General features: G+C 37.7%; 1 protein-coding gene across 1 annotated transcript in view; it reads left to right on the top strand.

The window, feature by feature from the left end:
• Positions 1-25,650, top strand: part of NALCN (sodium leak channel, non-selective) — a 235,583-nt gene that overhangs the window by 119,948 nt on the left and 89,985 nt on the right. The window contains 4 exon segments of the mRNA XM_033051319.1: positions 1,408-1,539; positions 7,781-7,948; positions 12,390-12,581; positions 20,950-21,087. Coding sequence (XP_032907210.1) covers positions 1,408-1,539; positions 7,781-7,948; positions 12,390-12,581; positions 20,950-21,087 — 630 coding nt within the window.

The raw sequence follows: 25,650 nt of genomic DNA, 5'->3' as shown, positions 1-25,650 counted from the left end.
CACGGGCGCGGGAAAGCTCCGTCCCCGCCCGCCGCCGCTGCCGTAGGAGCGGGGGAAGCTCCGTCCCTGCCTGCCACCGCGGGGTAGCGCCGACCCAGGGTGACCGAGCCCAGGGGCAGCGGCGGCCGGCCCCGAGCGGCAGTACCGGGCTGGGCCACCTGACCCCGTCAGCGGCCCCTAGCGGGCCAAGCCTGCACAGCCTTAGCTCAGCCAGTAAACCCCGCCCTGCCACGGTTCTGTTACTAATTGCACGCGGGTCCTCGCTGCGAACGACAGAGCGGCTTATATTCGTGTGCGGCTTATCTATGGACAAAAACCGAAATATTTGCCAACACCCAGAGATGCGGCTTATACTCAGTGCGGCTTGTATTCGTGAATTTACTGTAATTATGTGAACATAAACCAGCATATATACCCAGAATCTTTAGGGAAAAGATTAAAGGAGGCTGAGATCATCTAAATTTTGAGTTCTGTTTTTCCTGAAATTTTTTTAGGCACTTTTACCTGTAAACTCAGGAACAAATAAAAATGGCCATTTCCACTGTAAGTACAACTTACACACAAACACAAGGAACAATAATGGTACATAACTTACTCTTATTAAAAACCAGAACTGCATTACTTGTGGAAACTTGTAAAACAGTGTCAATATAAGTGACCAGTCATCCAAAGATTTTTTAATGTTAATTAACAGTATGTTCTGTGTGTTTGACTCTAGCTTCTACTGTGGCTGATCCAGTGAGGGAAGTGGTTAAGTTTTCTGGGTAAATAATAAATCCATGACCTTTGTGGTGGGGGCTTAGAAGTTACTTCTTTGAACTTCTGCATACATCTTATGTATCTTGTCAGTAATGTTTTGGCATCTCACAGATGTAAACTCTGGACATTGCTGTGTGCCTCTATTTCTCTTCTCTCCTGTGTGGCTGCAGCAGCATTGATGCAAAGCATTAAGTACACAGATATGTGAATTATCTGCGAGTACTTCTTAGCTCATAGGGCTAGATGTATCTACTATATGTAGATGTGTTTTATTCATTTAGGCAGTAGCTTGACATCAGGTGAATCCACTAAACATGTGTTTCTTGAGCATAAGCAGTGCACAAGATAGAAAGGATTTAACTTTTTCCTGAACAGTATGTCTTTGAGATTTGCATTAATAAATCATAATGCAGGAGTATTAAAGACCAACTGACTAGATGTGCTCTTTATGGTTTAAAACATACTAAAGTAATGGATATCACAATAAATTATAAACCTTCAGTAAGAAGTCAACCAGCAAATAAAAACTAAAAAGTACAAAAAATATTTTATTATAGCTTTTATTATAACTAATTATGTTTTGACAATGAAATAGATCTTGATGATAAAATTTACTTTTGATGATAAAATTTACTTTTTCTTTTGTAGAAAATGATGAGGTCATCTGTGTTTCATATGTTCATACTAAGCATGGTTGCTGTTGATGTGATTGTTGCTGCTAGCAACTACTATAAAGGAGAAAATTTCAAGAGACAATATGATGAATTTTACCTTGCTGAGGTGAGTATGCTGAAACTAATATCTCCGTAATTTTCAAGATAAGCTAAAGTAAAATATTGTCAAGAACATTTTAGTGGGTAATTTTTTATTCCCTTAAGCATTCCAAGAATTCTTTGCTAACTTGTTCAACTTCCTCTGTCTGACAATGGCTGACAGCCCTATCTTACAACCTTTTGAAAGGTAATTTCCTCAAACAAAATGTTAGTGGTAGTGAGCTGAGGCTTAAGTATAACATCTGCAGACAATGCAAGGCTGCTGAGTTGCTATCTTTCTCTAGCAGGAATGTCACATTCAGAAGAATTTAACTTCAAGAAAATGACAAAACACTGTATTTCAAAAATTTAATATGGAACTTCTTCCTAAATAATTTTTATTTGATATAGATACTTAGCTGCCAGAAGGTCCTTAAGCATTACCAAAATAGTGTTACAAATAGTCGGCTTCAGCAATTGCAAGAGCACACCACAAAAAAAAACCTATTTATACAGTCATGAATTTTGTAAAGGAAGAGTCTGTGCTCCTGAACCATTTGAGTGTAAGTACAAGTGACATTCTGACAGGGAGCCTTCTTGAGTAATTAGCTGGTCAAGGATATTACTGTAGAGCAGGCACTAGAGATCCTAGAACCTTGCCTGGATTGGGCACATTTGTACTTTATGCTTACTGTAGTTTCCGTGACTTCAATAGTTACAGTTCTTTGGAGTCAGAGGAGTCATTCTTTGACTAGAGTGAGTGATAGCAGAATGTTCCTGGTTGTTTCTCTGGTTTTGGTTGTTGTGTGGTTTTCTATGTCTAAATATATTTGATATTCAGACTGGCATGCCCTACTTTGAACCCTTTAGTCCATAACAATAAAATGCTTTATTAATCTCCTTTTTTAAGGAAGGTTGAGTTGATATATATTTTTAATCTTAGTTTTAGAATTTTTATCTGATCTCTTAAAATCATATGAAGGTGAGAGTTCACCAGTTCTGGGACAGAAGAGGAAAAAAACCTGCTAAAAACAGCACCAGAATCCAAACCTTTAAAAATGTATTATAGATTAAGATTATAAAGACAGCAGTGTTGCATCATTCTTCATTGTCTCTCATACTGCTGGGGATTGCTGTAATTTGTATGAATATTGAGTCAATTTTGGCATGGACAACAATTACGAGAATAATTGTAAAATGTGTTGTCTTTCTTTTATCTCAAGTTCTAAGACTATTTGAAAAACAACATGAACATGAAAATTACTATCCTGAAAAGAAGACATTGGAATAAAACCAGCAAATGCTGGGCTGTCTTATAAAATGCTCTACAGATCTTACGGTAGAATTGAGGACAGGGAAACTCATTTTAATCTCCATCATGGTTTAATGCCAGCCAGCAGCTGAGCCCTGTCATCCTCTTGTTCACTCTCCCTGGGATGGGGTTGAGATAAAAACAGTTTAATAGATAAAGCAAAAGTCATGCATACAAGCAAAGCAAAGCAAAGGATTCATTCACTACTTCCCATGGGCAGGGAAACCATCTCCAGGAAAGCCAGGCTCCATCAGCCATAACAATAACTTGGAAAGACAAACAGCATCACTTTAAATATCCCCCCCTTCCTTCTGCTTCCTCTAGCCTTATATACCCTGTGGCACAGGATATCCTTGTATTCAGTTGGGATCATCTGTCCTGGCTGTTTCCCCTCCCTGCTCCTTGAGCACCGCCAGCCTCATCACTGGTGGGCTGAGAGCAGAAAAAGCCTTGACTCTGTGTGAGTGCTGCTCAGCAACAGCTGAAGCAACCCTGTGCTACCAACACCGTTTCCAGCACAAATCCAAAATAGTACATACAAACTATGATGGAGAAAATTAACTCTGTCACAGGCAAATCCAGTACAATATCCTTGGCTGGAAACAAATAATTAAGTCAGCATTAAAGCCTGAGGCCATGAACTCTTCACAGCAGGCATTTTTGCTTTGTGCCCATGATACAGCAAGTGAAGCCTGGATTCTTAACAAAATAACATTTATTCTATTTATATTCAAAATAGAGAACATTGCCTGTCCTATTTCTATTTTGGCTCTGAATATATAGTATAATTATGCTTTTATTAATCAGTGCTAGAAACAATCTCTTCAACATTTATTTAAAGTTTGCAGGGTTTTTTTTTCCAGTAGAAATACTTGCCAGGGTTTATTCAAGGTGAGTATATAATGAAGACTAGTATATTATAATTCTGTCCTATAAGCAATGTCCAGTTTTCTTTAACAATACATTTTTCTCTTTCTGCATAGCTAAGATAATTGATTTCTTAGTGGAGAGGTTCTCAAAAAACTCATTTGTTTATCTTTTTACATTTCCAACTATACAAGGTAAAGTATTCTGGAATAAAGAAAGATTGGATTTTTTATTTGTAAAACATTTCTTATGTCCATTTATTGGATTTTCTGGCTTTGTTTTTCTTTTAAAATTTTAATCCTGTGATGCTTTAACTAGAGGCACTATAAAAACGAGACTAAAAAATCTCCAGTATTTTATAGAAGGAGGAGCAAAGTATCAGAAGAGTAGAAGAATAAAAATCCTGAGAGAGAGAAAAAAATTGATAGGCTGGAGTAATTTCCTATTTGGTTGCTGTGAAACTTGTTCTTTGTAGCACAAAGGGTGTAAAAAGGAAATATTTTTTAAAGCCTTGTAGAACCTGAATACTCAGGCAATGCAGGTTATTGCACAATGTTTGTTTGCTTGAAGAAGACTAATTGGAGCAGGATTCACTGCTGTTGCTCTTTTGTCTTTTCCATTAGAGTAGGCTACAGAAAGCTTTTCCTTCAGTAGGAGCTGACTTGAGCTGCCAACAGTGGTGAGGATTCACTTTGCTAAAGGAAATGGCCAGATAGACTACAGCAAGTATATCTGACTTTCTGATATGTTTTCCAGAAGTTGTCTTGGAAACTGATTGGTTTTAGGAGAAGACATGTCTAATAAAATATCTCACTTGGTCCATTTTATGTATCACATGTTGTAGTGGCCTAGAATTGTAGAAATACGTCTGCTTAAACTCAGTGGGCAAATCTAAATGAATTTATTGTGATGCCCCTTAGCAAGAGGAGAAACCTGTTTTCATTGTTGAAAAGACAAACTCAAGAAGGCAAAGGTTAAACAAAAAGATAAAAGAAATTAATCTATACCCAGATCCCATTGTTTGCATAATTTTGTAATACCAAAAACAAACTTTTGTCTTTATATAGTAAATAAGAGGTTCTGACAGGCATTTCAATTAGTGTGCATCAGTCCTGCAGATTAAGCAAAACCAGAATTTTAACAGGATGACTCAAAACCCCAGTGCAGTATCCTGGAAAGAGTAGAGCTTCAAACACACTTTGCTAATTTTTAATAAGGATGCTGACTTTAGGTGCTCAATACCTTGACACAATACTGATGGATGTTTGTTTTTATATGGTCTTCCATTATAACATGTTGCAGACTAGCTGTCTTATTTGAGTTCCATAAAATTCCTACAAATACTGTCTGAATGCCAGAGTTCAAAACCAGGTGCTCCTGCATTCCTAGATGCCTTTTGTAACCTGTCCCTTTGCACTGCTGCCTTTGGGTAGCCTTTGCCCTGTCCTGGATGAAGGACGGATTGAATGCTGTGTAAAATCTGGTAGTGAGGGAAGTGCTAGAGGTCTGTGCCCTTAATCCCACTGATCCTCCTTGGAAGAATTCTTATCTTTCCTGACAGCTTGATAACCTTTCAAGTAAGACACAGTTGCAAAGAAAAAAAAAAAAAAACATGTCTGTCACTGCTGGTGCTGACTGATAGTGAGCTTTGCCTCTGCCAAAAAAGAGTGTTGAGTGGCTACTAGCGAAAGGTAATGTTGATGAAGGTGGGATTAATACCATAAAGCTTCCAGGTGACCGAAAGGGACATGGCTGTCAGAGAAATGGCCCATTCCTGTTAGCTTCTCTTTGGCTTCCCCAAAGCAGAATTGGCAACATAATGGAGGGTGGCTGCTTGGCAACTGCTTATGTGTTACACCTGCTTTTTCTGATCTGTCTTCTTATGTGAGTTTGCTTTTGCTGTGTCTCTACAGCAATGAAACGAATTATTCCAACTTAAAAAAAAACCTCACAAAACTATAAAATTGTATTGCATTTCACACTTAACACAAAGTTCTAGTCATATATTCTGAATCTTCTCCTGTAATTAATTACAAGGAAGGAAAAAAATACAAGCTCTGTCAGCAGGAAGACAGGTGTATAAATGTAATCAGATGTTATGCAAACCATTTGATACATTTTTAAGTGCCAGTGGTTTGAATTCATTTGACAAGTATGTGAAATGCAAATGATCCTGCCCACACATTTTTAGAATAAATTAAAATACACTTAACATCATATTTGTTAGTCTTGTTCTAATAGGAAGCCTATGTGCTCTGAAGTGTGCATGTGTGTATTTAAATGGCATTGTTATTCCACCTGCTCTGAGTTGAATCCCAGCTGCTTTCTAACCACTCTTCCATTTTGCCTAATTCAATGCCCTTCGTCTTTTAGGACTCAGTTAGATGTTGTGTCATTAAAAGTGAGTTTTCCTTTTAAGATTTTTTGCTAAACATTTTCCTTGTGTCTTAGAGATTTTCATGTAAAGGAATAGCCTCTTCAGACCTGGCTCATTGATGTCCTAGAGCTCTTTGAGATCCCAGAACGCAGGCCAAAAAACTGACCAGATGCATTTGAGGATAAGGGCATAAATGTGTCCCTACACAGTCTGAGACTGAAAATACACAAATGTTTGTTAATAGTCTCTTCTCTAAGAAACGGAAAATCTCCAGAAGAGATTTTTGGTGTGCTATGGAGCATTTAGCTTTGATTCAATCATTCTGCAGACATTTGAAGCCTGATAACTATTTTACGTGCCTTGAGGAAGCCATATCGTATAGCTGGTAGCACTCATTGTAAATATCTGTGTGGACTGGGGGAATAAATAAATGGCATAAACTTCAGTGTTTAATTTCCATCTTCACTCCCGCTTGCAACAATCCTGTACACATGAAATATGTAAAAATTTATTTGGCTGTCTCACAACCTCTCTCTTTCACATTGATAAATACATATTTTTGATAGACTGTCAAGTTGAAATTTTAAATAATGTAAATACTTAAGGCAGCATCCCAGAGATTTTCATTGTCAAGGTCAGGATTAAAATCCTAGTCTCTAACTTTTTTATCCCCTGCCAAATTCAGTAGACCTCATGGGCCACAGTCAATTAGTGTTTCCATCTTAATAGAATAATAATGCTTGTCCTCAAAGGAGATTTAAGCTGTATTTTCTTTATTTGTACTGCATTGTGAAAATATTAGTTGTATTTAGACATGACCTAGTGTTATTTTAGGGTCTCTTTTAGGCCTCAACCTGTCTAAAGGGTCAGAGGGGAACATTTCTGAGTCACAGAAAAGCATTTCCATTGCATATCCTGGCTGTTGGAAAGTGTGGAAGAGAGTATCTCAGAGTATATACGGTTGTAAAATAAGAAGGCATATGAGGAAGTGTGCCTAGCCAGAAGGATTTTTGGCAATGAGAGAAGTAAGAGAAAGTAAATCTTGAAGATGTACACCTATGTGTTTGTTCAAACTGAACATTATGCATTTTACTGTGCAAATATTTCAAGAAAGGCCTCTGAAAGAATCCTAAAGTCATTCCCTACAAGTAGATTTCTCCCCTTTCTTCCCACCATGCTCAAGTTCTTTAACATCATTGTGAAAATTAACTAATTATGGACTGACTTTGAATTTCCTCTCCTTTTAAAATTTGTTTTAGGTGCCTAAAACCATTACCTCTTTTCTGCCTGTTTTGGTTGTCATATTACTATGGATGTTTTAGACAATTGAAGTAGCAATTTTCAAACTTTGGTGTCTTTCTTAGTTGTCTTAAAATTTTTCAGAAATCTCATATGTGTTGCTTCATATTTTGAAAAAGTTGTAAGTTATCTAATTATTTCTTGTATATATATTTAAAGTGAAAGATCATCTGGATAGATTTGTTACTAAATGTTTTCTGAATCATGAAATCTACTTGTCTGTGCTGAGTCTAGAAAATGTTATGAAGGGAGATCTATTATTGTTTTTTCTGTTTAGAATATGTTTGATTTTGTTAAATATTATGAAGATCTTTATTTTTCCCATACAAAGCCCTGATAGACATCATGACATAGAAACTTCAAATTTAACTCAGTGTTTTGAATGCATCTTTCTTATTTTATATATCCGTCTAGGTTGCTTTTACAGTTCTGTTTGATTTAGAAGCTCTTCTGAAGATCTGGTGTTTGGGTTTCACAGGATACATCAGCTCATCTCTTCACAAGTTTGAGTTGCTGCTTGTAATTGGAACCACTCTCCATATTTATCCAGACCTCTATCACTCTCAATTTACATATTTTCAGGTATGATCAGCTACTTTTACTTTTTAACCCTATATTCCAAATTAAAACGTTGCCCATCCACATTTCACACAAATTTCAATTTTCCCACAGTATTGACTCATTTTGAAAATAATTTAAAAATAAAAAAATCTCTGGTTTTAACTATGTTCATTGGTTGGATTTAGAAAAATAGGATTCTTCCTAACTTTACTGAGAAATCCTTTCTGTTATCAGTAACTCCCATTTCTTATCTGAGCTGCACTGTTCAGTAAGTTCTGGATTGTATCTTCATTGTTCTTCACTGAGCCTTGACCTTTGGCACAGCTGTTTACCACATCACTTTCCTCTAGTGTCCACCAGTACTTTCCTGGCTGCTCTCCCTGAGGCCTCAATTCACTTGCTCTTGCTTCTCCAAATCTTCATCTCTGTGGCTGTCATATGCTAAGTTAATGTGTGTCTTCTAATTTCTCTAGAATCATCCTAGACTTGGGTTTTATAGCTGTGCAGCTATTCATTATCTAGGGGGAAAGTGTGTTTATTGAGATTCTTCCTGCATTTTCAGTTGGGGGAAGAGCAGGAAAGAGAGACAAAAAATGTCTGATTAATTCTGACTTATGATTCTTCTTGTCAGTCAGCCCAACCAAGGCCCCATTCATCTTCCTTCAAGTGCTTAGGGTAGATCCAGTTTTTGGAGAAAGCACTGAGATTCATTATGTGTTAGGTTCCCCAGTGCTAAGGAAAGGGTTTTTTAAAGAAGATATATATTTGAAGGATTCATATCTGGCCATTATTCAGCAATGGATTGGCATGGTGAATAATACTCAATAAGGGAAAATAATAAATCATCAAACAGATTTCTGTCAATAAATGTGATTACAGTTATACTGACACATACTGTAAACATGAATAAAGCATGGGGAAAGTAGTCTCCCCAAGTGTGGGCTGAAATATAATGGCCTTTTCAGATTTCTGCAAATGTCAAACTGTATTTTTTCTAAATGGTTCTGCAAACCTCCTCAAGAAAGCTTTCAGGATGAAAAAATCTCTTTTATTTTCACCTGATATCATTTGAAGATTTTTAAGTCATTATAGCTTTGCTTTTGCTATCCAAATAGGTAGAATGTTGTTACTCCATGCAGCATGATACATCTAAGGTGCAAGGAAGGATGATCTGTCAGGAGTATGCAATTGCACTCATGTGTCAAAAGCACACGGGAAGCGTAGTTGGAGCTCTCAGTTAAAGCAGTCAGAAACTTAGTTCATAATTAGTTCATATTTATTAGAATATGGTCCACTTGTGAATGCTGGTTTCTTTGTAAGAATTTTCAGTATAAATTGTGAATGTTGGACTAAATGCATGGCATCATTACTAACTCATAGGATGGAAAGTATAATGAAAATGAAGGCAAATACTGATAATAAAATAATAAGTATTTTCTTTTTAATGGATTTAATTAGTTCAGTGGAGTGGTGGTGGTTTTTTTAATTACACAATGCTAGCTTTTATGATAGAAAATTTCAGGATGTGATTTTTCTTTCCCCCAAAATATATAAAAGATATATGTTTTACAGGCAGAAACACCTCCTACACTTAAAGATTTGGGTTATCTTTTGCAATTCAAGATCCCTAGGAGGCGAATGATTGGAAGGTTGCAGAATACCTTTAATGTCAGCATGTAAGGTACACACCATATTCCTCCACAGTGAAGTTCTGGGCAGGCTAGATAACACATTTTCAAATCAACCAAGGTCAAAAAGTCTTTTTCACGTTAATATGTCTTAATGTTAGGCAGATTTCCAGGCGTTTAGGTATTCATGAAGACAAGGTAAATGTGTTCCTTGCCAGCCAACAAAACAGATTACTGAAAACAGAAGTCCTTCTTGACACATTTCAGGATAGCAAGCAAAAATTACTGTTTGGCTTGTCTAGTCCTCCTTACGTAGATTTCAGTTTGCATTACTCATTGGTCTATATCATTACCTTTTGCCAACACATCACTCAGTCTTTACTACATTGGCTACTGTCCACCCTCCCACCTATCTTCCTTGCATTCACTGTGCATTCATTCAAGACACCTTGCAAAGCTCTCTGTGAAAGATTACAGCAAAGGACTGTTACATACCTATATCTGTAAGACATAAAACTAGTGGAGAAGTGACAGATTTTGCATATTATTGCAGAGATCTGTAATGAACCAGCATAAAAGGGAGAGGTTTAAACAGAATTTAACCTACACTGGACAGAAGAGATGGTATGTATTTGTGCTTGTGGAAAATACTGCAGAGTCGTTTTCTGAGTAACTGTCATCCTTGCAGGATATGCAGCCATTATTTGTAACAAAGCTGTGGTTCCTTTTTTGTATTATTCACCTTGATTTGTTTTTACTATATTTTTATATTTAATCCTACTAGTGCCTCTTCTACAGCTCCTAAATTTAATACAATTTGCAATCTAATTACACAAAATGCATAAATTCATTAGAATGTACTTTTGCTAGATTCAATTTGTTACCTAATGAAAATAAATGAAGAAACCAAATAGTATCAATAAGATTAGTGTGTTGCTTAAAGGTCAATTAAAGTTCCCCAAAGAAATGGGAAAAAAAGTAAGGCAGATAATTGAGTTTATCTAAAACACCACTTGGAATACCAACTAGCATGAACTCTTTGCCCCACTGGGGTCTGTGTTGAAACTAGTATTGATGGGAACAGAGCTAACATTTACACCTTGTGTAAATCTTGCAAGTAAGAAGGCACTGTGTTTACATTTTAGCAGTATTTGGAAATCTCACTCATCTCATTGTCTGCCTTGGTAACCAGTTTCATGTACTGAGATTATAGTAATGCAGTCATTATACCAGTAGGAAGAAAGAACTTTATCTCACCTTGTTCTAATGTTAGAAAGTTAAGCTGTCTAGTGAAACCTCTGAATCCAGGACCCTTGTTTTGCCACTGAAGACAGTGGATGCTTATCCTATCTCACAGGAGGGCTCTGGTGTGTCTGGAATAAGTTACTCTCTTGAGTTAATTCTCTCTCTCTCCCCCCTTTGGTAGTTAAATCTAGATGACAAGCATATTCTGCATACCTTAAAAAAGGGTAGGGAGATGAGCTTTATGTGAAATTCAGAGGTACATTATTAGCAAGCTACAGGGCACAGCAAACTCCTTGTATGAACAACTTCTGTCATACTTATTTTCTTTCCAAAAACAGCATAGTAATTGTATTTGACTTGTACATTAGGTCAGACAATAATTGCACTGTAATTTCTACCTTTCAGTTTTAATATGATTCTTGTGTAAATCCAGGTGATACCTTGGAATAGAATTTTTTCCTAAGAACTGCAGAATCTCAGTTGCCCCATAGACTGCTGTCCATTGTCTTCAGCAGCTACTGTTGCTGCCACTGCCTCTTGTTGATAATATTTATGTCACTGTGTCAATATCAATGGCAGAAATAGGAAAATCAGAGCTGTCAGCAGCTCTTTCAAAGTAGACTCAGCAGTGAATAGGTCAGAAGTTCCACACAAGATCAAAGTTTTGTTGCCAGTACTAACAGGTGTCAAATATGTCAGGGGCAAACAATGCTGTTGTGAGATACTGAATTTCTCTGATACTGAGAAACATGACCCAAAATTTCCCATGTTATATATCTTGTAAAATAGCAAAGTATGTTCATTACCAAATTTGCTAGGTTACGTGGTCCGTAATGCCAAACAATTTTGCTTCAGGTCGTTGAAATGCAAAGATCATCTGTGGAAGAAGACTTGGCAGTTCTTTGTGTGAATATGAAATTTGATATAACAAACATTGTAAAATCAGAGAAATCTAGGTTGGAAGTGGCCTTTCAAAGCCATCTCATGGAGCCCAGTGCTCAAAGCAGAACTTTCATCAAAGACTGTTCAGGACACCCTCCATTTAATATTAGAATGAAATTTCATCAGTGATGGTAATCAAACTAGAGCCATTTACCTAGAATTTCAGTAGATTCTCTGTTGCTAAATCTAGACTGATGTGCTTTGACTTCTGCCTGGAGGGATTCATATGTTTGGTAACACACTATAAACCTCCATTGGTCTCTAATTCCACATTACATTCATATTTAATACTTGTACTGTGTTTTTTCTATGTCTTTGTTCCCTTTGTTACCACAAAACCAGTTTCACCCAATTGCATTTCTTCACCCAATTGAAATGACTCTTCATGATCAGTGAGTTGTCTACAGCCTTGGAGACGTTGGGTCCTCCCGTGTATTATCATCCCATGCCTGTATGCCTCAATGCTGCATATGTTCCTGGTTTTGTGGTTTTAACCTAATACACAACTTGCCATCTATTACAAGTGGTGGTAACTTGATATTTATTGGTCTACAAGGCTACAGGTCCCTTTTTGGCCATTTTGAAAGTTTTTGATTAATGCGTTAATCACATAATTGATACAGTTGCGTTTTTCTCTTTCTTTGCAGGTTCTTAGAGTAGTCCGGCTTATAAAGATTTCTCCTGCTTTGGAGGATTTTGTGTATAAGATATTTGGACCAGGAAAAAAACTTGGGAGTTTGGTAGTATTTACTGCCAGCCTTTTGATCGTAATGTCAGCAATCAGTTTACAGATGTTTTGCTTTGTGGAAGAACTGGATAGATTTACAACCTTTCCAAGGGCAAGTATAAAAAGCACTGATTACTCATTGCTTGTCACTATTTTCTTATCATGAGTATGTTCTTACCATTGATGGCAGACTTGGCAGTGTCTGGTAAATGATTGGACTCAGTGATCTTAAAGGTCCTTTCCATCCTAATGGTTCTGTGATTCTGTTGGGGTTTAACCTGACCAGTAGAGCTAAACATTGAACAGCCACTTGTTCAGTCCTCTCCCTTCAATGGGATAGAGGAGAAAACTGGTGGGGGACGGGGAAAGAAAAATTTGTGGGCTGAGATAAAGAAATTTTAGTAGGAGAAAAACAGAAGGGGAGACAATAATGATAAAATAATTAGAATATACAAAATCAGTGGCTCACAATGCCATTGCTCAGTATATGTTGACTGGTGCTCAGCCAGCTTCCAATATGCAGCCCATAACCAGCTTTCCCCTAGTTTATATGATGACCATGATATCCCTTTCATCATTTGGGGTCACCTGTCCTGGCAGTTTCCCCTCACAACCTCATGTGCACCCTCAGCTTGTTCACTGGTGGGATGAGAGGCAGGAAAGGCCCTGACACTGTGCAAGCACTGCTCATCAGGGTATTATCAACATCATTTTCATCTTAAATCCAAAATATAGCACTGTGCCAGCTAATTAAGAAAATTAGTTGAATCCCAGCCCAAACTAAGACAGATTCTCTTATATTTGTTATTACATTAGCAGTCTCCCTTTCCTTCTGAGAAACATGAAGCAGTTTATTTCCATATGTATAGATTTTAAAAATAGTATTTTCTGGGTGTAATAGTCTTCTGTAGTGAAAACCATCTTTCCTTGTGATAGGTATTCTATTTCTGCTGTCAAGGGAACACAGAAAAATTTTACACATGCACTGTGATGATAACACAGCATATGGCTTAACAATTCTCTATCATGTTACAGGAAGAGGATTAATGTCCACAGGAATTAATATTAGCTTGAAATTTTATATAAAACATGTCTGCACATGATTTATATCTTCATATTATGAAAGTGGTTGTTCTTGATTTGCACAGGAGGGCTTGTCTTACACAGGGTTATAAAACCTGTCAGCATTGACAAAATAAGTGTTTGCCTTTTGGGTATAAATAATGGATATTTATGGGCATTACGTTAATTCAGAACAGAACATTGAAAATCAGTGGAAATTAAAGCTAATGTATTTATTGAAGCAACTGTTCTGAATGAAAATAGTGCAATTTCTTTAATAGTGGATTAGACTGAGTGTACATGGATTGGTTCCAGTGACAATTTATTTGTTTCTGTCATTCCAGTTTGGTTATCCAATGTATCTATTTTAGTGAAAGTGCATTGGTTGGAACAATTGAATAACAATGAATAAGGCAGCCTCAAGGGTCATGTGTTTAGCGAACAAAACGGCTAAACAACAATTTGTAATTATCAAGCTGAACTTGATGTATGGGAAGCTGGCCATCCAATGTGAGACCAAAAAATGCCTGCCCACAAGGAATTGTGTAACACCATGCTTTCTATTTTGAAAAACATGCTTTTTTAGAAAAGCAGCCACCAGAATTAGATATTCAGTATCTTTCATTAAATGCTGAACAAAAAAAATAATAAAACTTAAGCTTTCCTAATTAAGTCAGGTCTCTAAATTAGGTGATATTACCACCATATTCTATTCTCAATTCCTATGCAAAACTTCTGAAAAAACTGCACGTTTCAAATCACCATGGAATTTTGTTTTAGAATTATTTTATTATTTATGCAAAATGTCAATGAAAGTCCTGAAAGAATAGTTGTAATGTGATCAAAATAAGACAGGATTGCAATTATCTTCACATTTTAACTAGATAAATTGATATAAGTAGCTGAGAGAGATCCACCTGCAATGAAAATTGGCCAATTTATATCAATACATTAGTAAAGTTTTTGATTATTTTGAGCATTTTAATCTGCTACCATTTAAGCTTCAATAAAGGCTTCTAGCACATTGAATTTTAGCAGGTATATGTAAATACTAAATACATGTCTGAAGAGTGAGAAAACATTTTCTCCAACAATTTATACAGTGTTTATACAAACAGAACATGTTCTTACTGGTCTTCTATTTTGTGACTTAAGTACTGGAAAAAGAGAAGAGCTTTTAGCAGCAATAAAAGAGTGTTCCAGCAATACTGAACTGAATTGTTTTCAATATTTTCAATATTTCAATATGATAGCCAGAAGCATGAGTCCCTCATTATTTTTTAATGTATTCATATTCACCTTGTTATATTTGTTCCAGAAGTGTAAAATTTACAGTATGTGGTTTATTTTTGTAGTTTTATACTGAAACATCTCTTATTCAGTTAAAAGTCAGTAAAAATTTTGTACTCAAAATGGTGATTGATAGTGTGACATAGTGGCAGCCCTCTGAAGGAGTGTGTCTTCTTAGCAGCATCTGGGAGTTCTCAAATTTTCTTCCCTGAAGAAAGATCACTGAGTCAGTTTGCAATAAGACAATTATAATTACAGTAATTTCACAATTATAAACCGCACCATTTTGACTAAAATTTTGCTCCCACCCTGGAAATGTGGCTTACACTCAGAAGCGGCTAATATGTGAAAATTTTTCTGAAATTTCCAACCTGGGAAGTGCAGCCGAGGTGCCGAGCCAAGCACCTGCCAGTAAAACCCAGGATTGCGCAATTGTTACAAATTGGTTACTCTGTTGCGCGGTGGGTGGAGGCGAGCTCCGTGCCAGCAGCACGGGGGGAAAGGGAGGCGGGGGAGGAGGGAGACGGGGGGCTCTGTGCTGCCATCCCTGGGGCCCAGGGCAGAGGCAGGGGACTCCGTGCTGGCAGCGTGGGGGAGGGAGGCAAGGGCTCTGCGCTGCCATCCCCGTGGCCCAGAGGGGAAGCGGGGGTCTCCCAGCCCCACCTGCCGCCACTGCCGCAGGAGCAGGCAGGCTCCGTCCCTGCCTCCCGCCACCACCGTGGGTGCCGGCGGGCTCCATCCCTGCCTGCCACCATGGGGCAGCACCGGGCCGGGGCGAACAAGCTGGGCCACCCAGCCCCGTCGGCAGCCCCTAGTGGGCTGAGCCCACATGGCCCGAGCCGAGCCAGTAAACCCCGCGATCCTGCGATTCTGTTACTACTTGGCAACTTTGTTGCACGCGAGTCCTCGCTGCGAATGACAGAGCGGCTTATAATCAGGTGCAGCTTGTGTATGGACAAAGAACCAAATGTTGCCGACACCCAGAGATGCGGCTTATAGTCAGTGCGGCTTGTAATTGTGAAATTACTGTATTTTCAAAATAGGACTGAAGGCATTCTATATAACATACAAGATGATATGAAGTCTACAATGCCAGAATTTGCTAAGATAAATTATTAGGAGATTCAAAGAAGAGAAACCCTTCAATAACCAGGACTGTTGCTGTGAGTTTTTTCAGTTACAAATACAGAGAGGACAAAGCATGATAACAAAAATGGTGACAGTAGAGGTTTAATTTTGAGTTTGTACATTAAACTGCTTTCTGCGCTGAAACAGACAGAACCTAAAATCGTTTTGCAACTAAGTGCTTTATAAGAAGGCACAGTATGGGTTTTGGAACAAATAGACCTCCTCCTTTTGCTAATGCCTCTAAATTGCATGTTTTCACATGGTTTCCTGATGAAAATCAATAGGCACAAGCTCACTGTTGCCATAGCTACTAATTTCACCCTTCTTTTGGCCATTACAACTTGCCAAATGGACTGGCTTTCTCTCTAATACTTAGTACAAAAATATAGATGTTTGCTTTACTGTTTTTAACCATCTTCTACCTTTTTGCATGTCTTCTTGGGCTGCACATAATGAGCCATGAGGAAGGGCAGGAGTGGCTGGGCCCCCTGAAGAAAGCATAGGTATAAAGTGGCTGCTAAGAAAATTCACTGTATGGAGAAAAAAATCACATTTTTAGTGTTTTACATGCCCTGGTTTCCTTTGGAGTTTGCAACCGTGTGCTGACTGCTCTGTCTCAATTTATGAAGTTAGGAATGCTACCCTTCCTTTAACTGGGTTAACACAAGATGAAATCCAGACCCAATTGATTGCAACCCCAATTCCCCAGTTTTCACAAAACCAAGTTGCTGCTCCCAGCCTTGACCTTGGAAAAAGTTCATGATGTGAAATACTAGTTCAACCTAAGCAACTCCCATGAAAAAAAGATGAACAACCAAGTCTTAATTCTCTGATGCAGTTAAAATCTCAGTATCACTTTTCTTTCAGGGCATTACTGAGCCCTCATGACTGTGTCAGGAGGAAAACATACATTTCTGCTGGCAGAACAGTTTGCAAGGATGTTACAGCAATGTCCTAAATCCCGTTAACTTCATTTGCAGAAGCAATCCCTGTGATTGTAAAACTGCTTCTATTAATTAGGCCAGTGGAATTTGGTCCCTAAAATTTTGTGGACAAGCCGATTATAACTGGGAGTAGTAATTTGTGTGGCATCACCCCTGTAACCGTTGGACAAGATGTCAGAACTGGCACTTTGGCTCATGTATTCTACCAAACCTTTTCCAATCTTACACTATAAATAAAAAGGTAGTTTGACTTCCATCATCAAAACAGCTCATTAAGTAATAGGGCATAAATACTCAAAGAAATTGGCAGTCTTTTCTATAACACAAATTAATTCAGAAAATCACCATTTGCATAAATTTCTAAGTCTTGTCTTCACAGATGTTGATTCTGTCAACTACTTGCATTTCAAATTAATTTTAAAATAAACAGTGGGAGGTACACCTTTCAGCTAAAAATAACTTGCTCCAAAGAAGATTGGTTGGTGCAAAGCACATATTCATTTGTGCACTGCCCTATTTACTTAAAACTAATGTTTTGCATTTTACTGAAATTTAATATCACAATAAAATGCTTAAATGATATTGAAAGGCCATTTTTAAAAACTGTATGCTTTATGGACAACTGGGTTGAATGGAAGATTAGATGTTTTGATATTAAAAGAATATCTTCTCCACATTAATCTATTATTAATTGTATTAATAAGGAGTCAACAACAGAGTAGTGAAGGTATTTTTATACCTTGAAAAACTAAGTGAAATATATATATATTTTTAAGCAGTAAGCTGAGGTAATTAAGTGTGATTCAGATGAAAGGATACTGCACTAGGTCAGTTATCCAGTCCCTCGGGTGTTTTTAAAGCCAGCAGTGGGGTGTATTACTTGTAGTAATGTAGTAATGTAGTGCCCACCTTATGCTTCAGCAAGGAGTGTCACACCAATCAGGTACAATGGCCCCTGGCTCTGGGGACAGGCAAACAACAGCTGCCTGGTTTAGCTTCAGCTCCCCATTACAAAGGGAGCCTGAGACCCAAGAAGCAGTGCTGAGCACTGCTGGGGTCCCTGTCTTCTTCACCCTAAAGCACTCTGGCAGGTCTAAAGGAGACTGAATTTTCTGCTTGTTTCATACATGCTCATCTGGCTACAAAAGTAATCTTTCCTAGATAAAGATCCCAAATGTTTATTTCTCTTCATGTTTATTTCTCTTGCATGAGAAACAAATTATTTTTTATAAAGAAAATAATTCATAGTAAGAGTTTGTAATTTTGCACAGTGTAGAGTCCGTGCACTTGGCTGTGAGAAGGCACTCATTTGAAGGGAGAATGTGGCTGCAGCTTGGCAGTGTGCTGGTTAAGGTCAAGATTACTAGGAGAAAAATAAAGCAGAGGGCACTGTGCAAATTTCAGCCCTCGTGCTTGGCCTCTTCAAATACATGATATAACCATACTAAAGAATTTACAGAAAAGTAGTTGCCAGCATTTTTCTCTGCTGTTTCTAGTTCATCTAGCCTTTGCCCTCTGTGGGATTGCTCATTCAAAAGAAAGCCTGGAACGTAACATTTGGTCAGGATGTTTCTGGTGTAGAAATTAAAGTCTGATGTTTAACTTCTCTCTGAACTTGTGTGATTGCTCATTTGGATGCCTTGATCTTCTCCATATTCATCTCAGCTTCCCTTCTTGTAATTTGGACTTGTAGGTGTAAGCATCTCTGAAAATTTGATTAGTGTGAGTTAATTCTGAAAAGCAACTGTATAAAAATAACTCTCAAACTTCTTGGTCTTAACCTAGCAGGATGTTTGTCCTGTCTGTTTCAGAGTGCCACAGAACACAGCAGCAATAGGAAACCAAGTTGGACTTTGATGAGGGGCGTTTTTGTGTGAGTCACCAGGCAAATTACTTATAAAACCCTCAGCAGCTGAATGTTTGTGAACCCTGGAACAGAGTAAAAACTCATAGTTATTCCACCAAATATGACCTAGAGGCAACATGATTCCAGTTTTGCACTTTAAAATATGTATTATTTAAATCAACAGAGGAGAAAAGGCTTTAGGAAAAAGCTAGGATCCCTATCTGTGATCAGTGAAAGAATGGACCTGCAGTATCAGTGGTCTTCTGATAGTACTTAGTTGCCAACTTCTTTTCTCTAAGTGAACTTTCTCCAAGGCAGTCCCTGGATACAGACATGAAGTTGTCCTCTCACACTGGGCACTCCAGAAAGGCGGTGTCTTTTGTGCAGTGCCTGCATAACAAGATGCACTGTATTAGATTGTTCCTGCCTTACCCAGCCCTGTTACACCATCTCAGCATGCCTTGTAACTGCAGGCCCTACTTCCGAATTGTAAGCATATAGCTCTTGATAGACATTTGATTTCATGATACAGAAACAGCATGTAGCAAGTCATGCCACATCTTCCTTGTTATTTCAGATAGTTTGAACCAGCTTCTTGTCACTGAATATTAATGATTGTTAGCCATAGGGATATCACACAGGGCCAAAACCAAGTGCTGTGTGCATGCACATGGACAGTCTTCTCTAGAGTAAATTTGCTTTTACTGTATGTGACAAGTCACAATCTGAAGTGGACTCCCGTTAGGGTGGGATGTAACCCTAACACTTCTGTGTGCATTGGAAGAAACGTCTTATAGAAATCATTGTTTTGTTTGAAAAACTCTATAAACTTGATAAAGAACCTGAGCGAAGTCTTTTCCTGTGGTTAATAATAATAATAATATAAACTTGAAGTCTCCCACACAGTTATTTTTGTCAGCAGCTTTAAAAATTAATTAGAACCATTTCATTGTTTCTCAGGCATGTAAGTTTGTATAGTTACACTTTTTCAGCTTTTCCAGCACATGTTTTGGCTTAGGGTAAGTTGATGTGAAGGGTTATCTGGATACTATTTTCTCACAGGTTTGACAAGAGGAATCCTTTTTTTTTTTGTGCCATTGCATTAATGTGTTAATCTGCTGCTGCTGGGCACACTGAGCACAGATCTAATACATCCTTGTAACTGTGTTAACATTTTGAATTCTAGGAAACCTGCTGCATTGTTGTTTTCAATTTCTAACATTTTTTTTGTTATGCACAAACTTCAGTAAGATGCCAGCTTTGATCCTTGCTGTCTGGAAAGAGAATACTTTCAACGTCAGGCAAAAGCAAAAGAAACTTGTGCAATAGTTTGGCCTCATGAGGCAGTTGAGACTGTCAAGATATTTCACTTTGATACCATATTCAAACTTCTGTTTCCTGGGCAGCATGCATTCCTCAATGTGTAGAATGTACATCTTGCAGTTGCACATTGCTCATATTGAATTCAATTCTGGTTGGTGCTGTTCTCTCCTGCTGGGGTTTAAAGGTGTCTGGGTTCTAGGCTTATCCAATTTCTTATGTTCATATCACTAAATAAATAAATAGTTTGAAACATTCCCATTGTTTCCTCTATTTTTGAAACATATACCTGGTATCAAGGAATTTGAAAATGTTACAGAAATAGTTCCACAAAAAATGTTGTTCACAAAATATGGAGGAAAAGTCTGACTGGCTCGATCAAATGCAGGTACAGAGACCTTGCCATGTGTTGGTTAGTCTCATGTGTGGAGTGCCACAAATGCTTCTGATAATAAGATAACATAATTTATGGTCACATTTAATTATAATGCTTTATCATAGGTATATTTAGAGAGAGGAAACATGGAGGAAAAAGCATAATCAAAACATCACAGTACAGTATAATATTCAAAACAATAATCTCTGATGCTCAGGATATTTATTCTATTTTTTCAGCCATGAAGGAAACCAAAAGGTTCTTTGTATGGGCTAATGAAACTAGGACTGTATTACAAATTGGAGGTTACAGTTCTGTCAAAGATCAAACTATTTATTTCTCCTTTAGCTCATGGGTAGCCTTTTACTTGGCTTTAAAAGTTAAATGCATTACTTAGAGTTTAAAAAAGCAAACCAAAACAGGTGTGCAGCTCTGTTAAATCAGTTTTAAGAATGTGTCAATAAAAGCATATTAGTATAATTTGTTAATATGTTTTCAATTCTGTTTCCTGCAGGCATTCATGTCAATGTTTCAGATTCTCACACAGGAAGGATGGGTGGATGTTATGGATCAGACACTGAATGCTGTGGGACATATGTGGGCGCCAGTAGTTGCTATTTATTTTATACTATATCATCTTTTTGCTACTCTGGTAAGTTTTCACTTGTATATGTGCTGTGCTTCATTTAATTTTGAACTACTCTCATAGCTCTTGTATTAGTATTCTCAGCTAGTTAAAACTAATTGTGATGCTCATTTAGTTTGCGGATGTGGTAGAATAAATTTACCCTTCAGCCATGTGACACGAGGTGTTGGCCCTTGTTCTGGTGTGAGGTGTTATTCTTCTTAGATCCAAGTCACACTGCCAGAATAACAATGTAATTGTTATCTGCCTTGTACCTTCACAGCTCTAATGATTTCAGAGCTAAGTGATTTTATTTATCATATAGAACTGGTCTCAGCTTTCATTGCATTCTCTTTGCAACAGCAATTGAAGTGAGAAGTGTAAAACCTTAAGATAATAACCCTTAACTAGCTGTCCCTACTGTCCTATTGCCTGATACAAAATCAATGCATGGAAAATAAATGATATACTATATCAAGCAATAAATGATGAGAACTATGCAGTTCCTGCATGTAAACAGAAATGTGGAGTATATTTAAAAAAAAAAATATGTATTTTTCAGTATGTATTTGAAATGGGATTATTATATTCTTTCATAGAGAAAATGAGAAGGAAAACATCTCTTTGATTATCCTGTATGAAAAAAGGGCTTGTTACTTTACTTGAATACCAGCACAGAGAAAATACCACAATCAAGAAAATAACCTTTTATGCACCCTTAATTCACTCCTACTGTTGCTCGTTTTGTATTTTCCATTCACTGCAGATTTTGATGCACTCAGTGTTACTTTTACTTTTTTCCTTCCATTTTCTTTCTTTGGTCACATATCTACTTACATAAGGTACTTACTGTATTAATACAATCTCCACCCGCTTCATTCTACTTCTTTTACTTCACTGTATATCCCATTTCACTTCTAAAGACTGAATAATTGGACTAAATTGTGGGTGCAATGGATTCCTTCATATGGATTGAAAACTTGGCTACTTTACAAATGGCAATAAAGTGCATTTCATGCTCTTAGAGCTGCTTAATCACAACAAAGTATAAGTCAAACAAATGTATGTATCAGAAGACATATACAACATGTAATTTGCTCACAAGGGTCAGAAAATACAACTTTTCATGCTGGAGTGATCTTTTAAAGTCCTTGGGAATTGAGGTTATAAAACAAAAGGGAAGTGAATTTTTGATCATATAATTGAAAGGAGTTACTGGTAAGAGAATCTTATTGAGGTTTTTTTGATTCTTCATCAAGAACGTTTTCTAATCAGGAATCCATTTTTACTTCTTAGATGAGTATTAAGCAAATCCATAAAGTAAAATAGTGTCAAGTGACCTCTGCTGAAAATTCGCATCTTAATTGAGAAATAATTTAGCTGCAAGAGCAATTTTAGTATTCTGTTTTATGTTTCCTATTTTGAAAGAATCATCTGGGACTTCTCTATTTGTTTACTGAAAGTACTAATTTTACCAGGAGCGAAGTCACTTTTCAGTACAACATCCTCAGTCCTTTTTGCAGGGAATTTGCATTTAAATACACAGTCCTTGCTTTGCTCCATAAGGGTACACTCTTCTCATTCACCTATGCAAATTTTACATGAATGAAAAAAACCTCCAAAGAAAAGAAAACTTCGCAGAATTATCCGAGCTTATGAAATTTTCATTTCAATTCTAAGATCTTTGTCAGACCTTGGAAGGGAAAACTATGTAGGACAGAGTTGTCTGTAGGCAAAAGAAATTTAAAAGGAAAGTAATTTCACGATTATAAGCCGCACTGAGTGTAAGCCGCACTTCCGGGAGCCAGCAACTTTTGATTCTTTGTCCATACATAAGCCACACCTGATTATAAGCCACATGTTACAATACAGAGTGTGATAAAAGGTATCTATTCTATCACCATCTGTTGAGGGTGGGGGCAGTGATCCTTATCTCAATGGCAGATATTCTGCTAATGGCCATCCATTGAAACCAGGCAGGGCATTGTTCTTTATCTTTTCACATCCCATCCTTCCTCCAGAGAGTCATTTTCTGCTAATGGCCCATTGAGTCCCACTGTGGGACTGATAAAATTACTTCATCCCATTGGAAGTTGCTCCAGCCAGGGGGAAGAGCCCAACATTTCTTACCAAGATAAAAACAGAGGTTTTGGGACACTAAGGGAACCCCTTTTACCACTGAACTCCAGAGGAAAACCGGATTTTTCCATATGACCACTGGACCTCCGGAGGGAAACTGCACCTTCCGCAGGAGCACTGCTCCAACTGAATCACATCTGTCACTGCAGGAGGATGCAACCACCATTTAATGGGACTGCTACCAACACCCTGCCTGACGGGGTGTCAGGTTGTACTCTGACTTTGTCAGGGTTTGGAGTTTGTTTCTTTGTAGTGCTGTATTTCTATTTTAATTTCCCTAGAAAAGAACTGTTATTCCTAATTCCCATATTTTTGCCTGAAAACTCCTTGATTTCAAAATTATAATAATTTGGAGAGAGGGGGTTTACATTCTCCGTTTCAAAGAGAAGTCCTGCCTTTCTCAGCAGACACCTGTCCTCCAAACTAAAACAGCAACTTTTCATTCTTTGTCCATATATAAGCCGCACCTGATTATAAGCCGCACTTTGGGTTCGGACCAAAATTTTACTCAAAATGGTACGGCTTATAATTGTGAAATTACTGTAAATGGAACAGGTAAGGGAATATGAAAATGGTTGGGCTGCTACTAAAACCGAAAAGAAGCATTCTAAGAATAAACAGCCATCAGTGATTAACGAGAGTAAAGTCAAATAAAGAAATTACTTTTACCAACCAGAAAATGGGGGACAATTAGAATTTAGAATGATAATTGCAGGCATTTGGCATAGCAAACTGTAGAGACATGGAAAGAAATTAATAGGTTTTACATGAGAAGGCAAAGAAAAACTGAAGCTCCAAAAACTCACTCTCTTGGAAACAAGGACTGTTATTAGTTGAGCTGGTGGCAGGGTAAGTTAAACAAATAACAAATTTGCATATAAGTTTTCTTTTGTGGTACATTGTCTTTGATTCTTGTTGGAAAAAGCAAAAAGGGAGTTGATGCAAGTCATGCCTTGATACATATCAGTGCATAAATCAGCAAGACTGTAAGGGGAGATATATTTAATGAGTACAGTACTTATTTTTCACAGGGAACTGAACTTCTTTAACTGATATGCTCTGAGCAGCATCTACTGAGTATCGTAGAATGAACAAAATATCTGAAGAAGCAAACTACCACACTATAACAAAATTATAGCAAAATTCTTCATTAGCAAAGCTTGGTTTCAGCATGAATCCAGCAGCATCAGTCTAACTCATGAGATGTTCAGAAGTGTTGATCCATCTGTGTTGATATGGCCAGTAGGATGTTCAGGGTACAGGAGGGTACTGCCTGGGCTTGGGCAGGACCCTTTTTATGGACAGGTTTCACTCTTTCTCTGCTAATTCATTATCATACACAGTCTGTTCTTTCAGGCCTGTCTGGAAATGGGTTAGAGGGCTTTGGGGGTTTTTGGTGGTGTCAGTCTCACCCTATAGTGTGTGCCTATGCTATACCCACATCCATGTTAAGTCATTATTGCACTTGCTATGTTGTGTTTTAGATGCTGGGAAAGTGCTGCCCTATCCTTGTCTCACACCTGTTCTCCATCAAAACCTTGTTCTTCCTCATAGCATTTTAATACCTGTAACTCTTGATTATTAACAATGATTTTTACCTGTCATTATTAATAGTCCTTGGCTGGCTCCACAGCCATTCAGTTATAGGTATGTGAGACATACACATTCACCCCTTCTTCTGGGAATTGAGACCTCAAACAGATCTTACTTTGGACCACTGTTTATAGGATCATTAGAGAGTGGGCCTTAGCCATAGTAATCTTCCATCCTGGCCACAATTTGAGTCAGTAACTTTCTTTGAAGGTCCAACAACAGAAACGTTATTCCTCTTGGCTGTTTTCCAAGAAAACAAGAAAAATATATTTCCCAGGCAAGAAAAATATATTTCCCAGGCTTTTCACTTAAAATCAGGTGCTTGTTAGACAGCTGTTAATTCCTGGGAACAGACAGTGCTTCAGATAAGCTCAAGTGGGGCTTTTGTCCAAGTGCAGTTCATCCAGGCCAAAGCCTAACGAGCATTTCTCAGATCATAGTGTGGCCTGAGTGGGATGAGGGGGGTGCACCACCACAGACTATCCTAAACTAAAGTCAGCTTCTCCAGGACTCTACATTGTGCTAGGTGTTATGTATTTTATCAGAATTCTGTCTTGCATTGCTGTTCTGAATGCCATCTTTACTTCCACTTGTCGCAGTAATTGGATCACTGAAAATTATGTTATGTATTGTATATGTGGCACATACAACATGTCACTTCGAATAAGTGCAAGAAATTCTACATATTGCTAAAGCCAGCTTCTTGTTAAAAGAACATTGTTTTTTTCTAAACACAGATGTTTTTTAAATGTATGGGCCAGAGTCCCTCCTATGTCTTCTGTACATTTATAGTTCATGGAGGGACAGAAAATCCTGCCTTGGAATAAGGTCCACACACTCAACTCAGATGTAGTTTGA

The sequence above is a fragment of the Catharus ustulatus genome, chromosome 2, assembly GCF_009819885.2.
Source record: "Catharus ustulatus isolate bCatUst1 chromosome 2, bCatUst1.pri.v2, whole genome shotgun sequence".
Lineage (NCBI taxonomy): Eukaryota > Metazoa > Chordata > Aves > Passeriformes > Turdidae > Catharus > Catharus ustulatus.
Note: the sequence above shows the minus strand (reverse complement) of the source record. Positions and strands in the feature narration are given on the sequence as shown.